The 436-nt window shown below is 40.1% G+C and overlaps 1 protein-coding gene across 1 annotated transcript in view; it reads right to left on the reverse strand.

Annotated features, from left to right (window-relative positions):
- LOC119594913 overlaps window positions 1–274 on the reverse strand; it is a 5,284-nt gene extending 5,010 nt beyond the window's left edge. The window contains exon 1 of the mRNA XM_037943986.1: window positions 3–274. Within this exon, the coding sequence (XP_037799914.1) occupies window positions 3–203 (201 nt within the window). The 5' untranslated portion in view covers window positions 204–274. The remainder of the gene's footprint in view (window positions 1–2) is intronic.
- Window positions 275–436: the final 162 nt, after the last annotated feature.

The following is a 436-nucleotide window of genomic DNA, read 5'->3' on the forward strand; positions in this document are numbered from 1 at the left end:
ACTTTATAAGCCAAAGCCGTGAAGAGCGTGCGCGTCTGCACCAGCACCAGCCACACGGGCGGTGACGTGACAGCAAGGGCGTTGAGATGAAAAGAATTATTGACAAGATAACACACGGCTGGAATCGCGAATTTCAAAGATACCCGCCATGGCTTCGGGGTGTCACGTGATACCTGATGGGGGAAAGGGGGATACGAACTCATTATATCTGGTTTGTAATTGTTATTATGGATGTATCATTATCAGTATCATTATTTTAATTGCTTTCTGGTTCTTTTAGTTTTGGTATTTGTATGATTTAGTTTTGGTTGATTACTTTTCATCTTTTCAAGATACCACGTTAGATATCCGATGGTCTGAAAAGGAAAACGAGCATAAATTTGAAAATATATACCGCACATGTCTCATCGTTAGACCTTGATAAAATCTTTGTGTA

This window comes from Penaeus monodon, chromosome 34 (assembly GCF_015228065.2).
Source record: "Penaeus monodon isolate SGIC_2016 chromosome 34, NSTDA_Pmon_1, whole genome shotgun sequence".
Lineage (NCBI taxonomy): Eukaryota > Metazoa > Arthropoda > Malacostraca > Decapoda > Penaeidae > Penaeus > Penaeus monodon.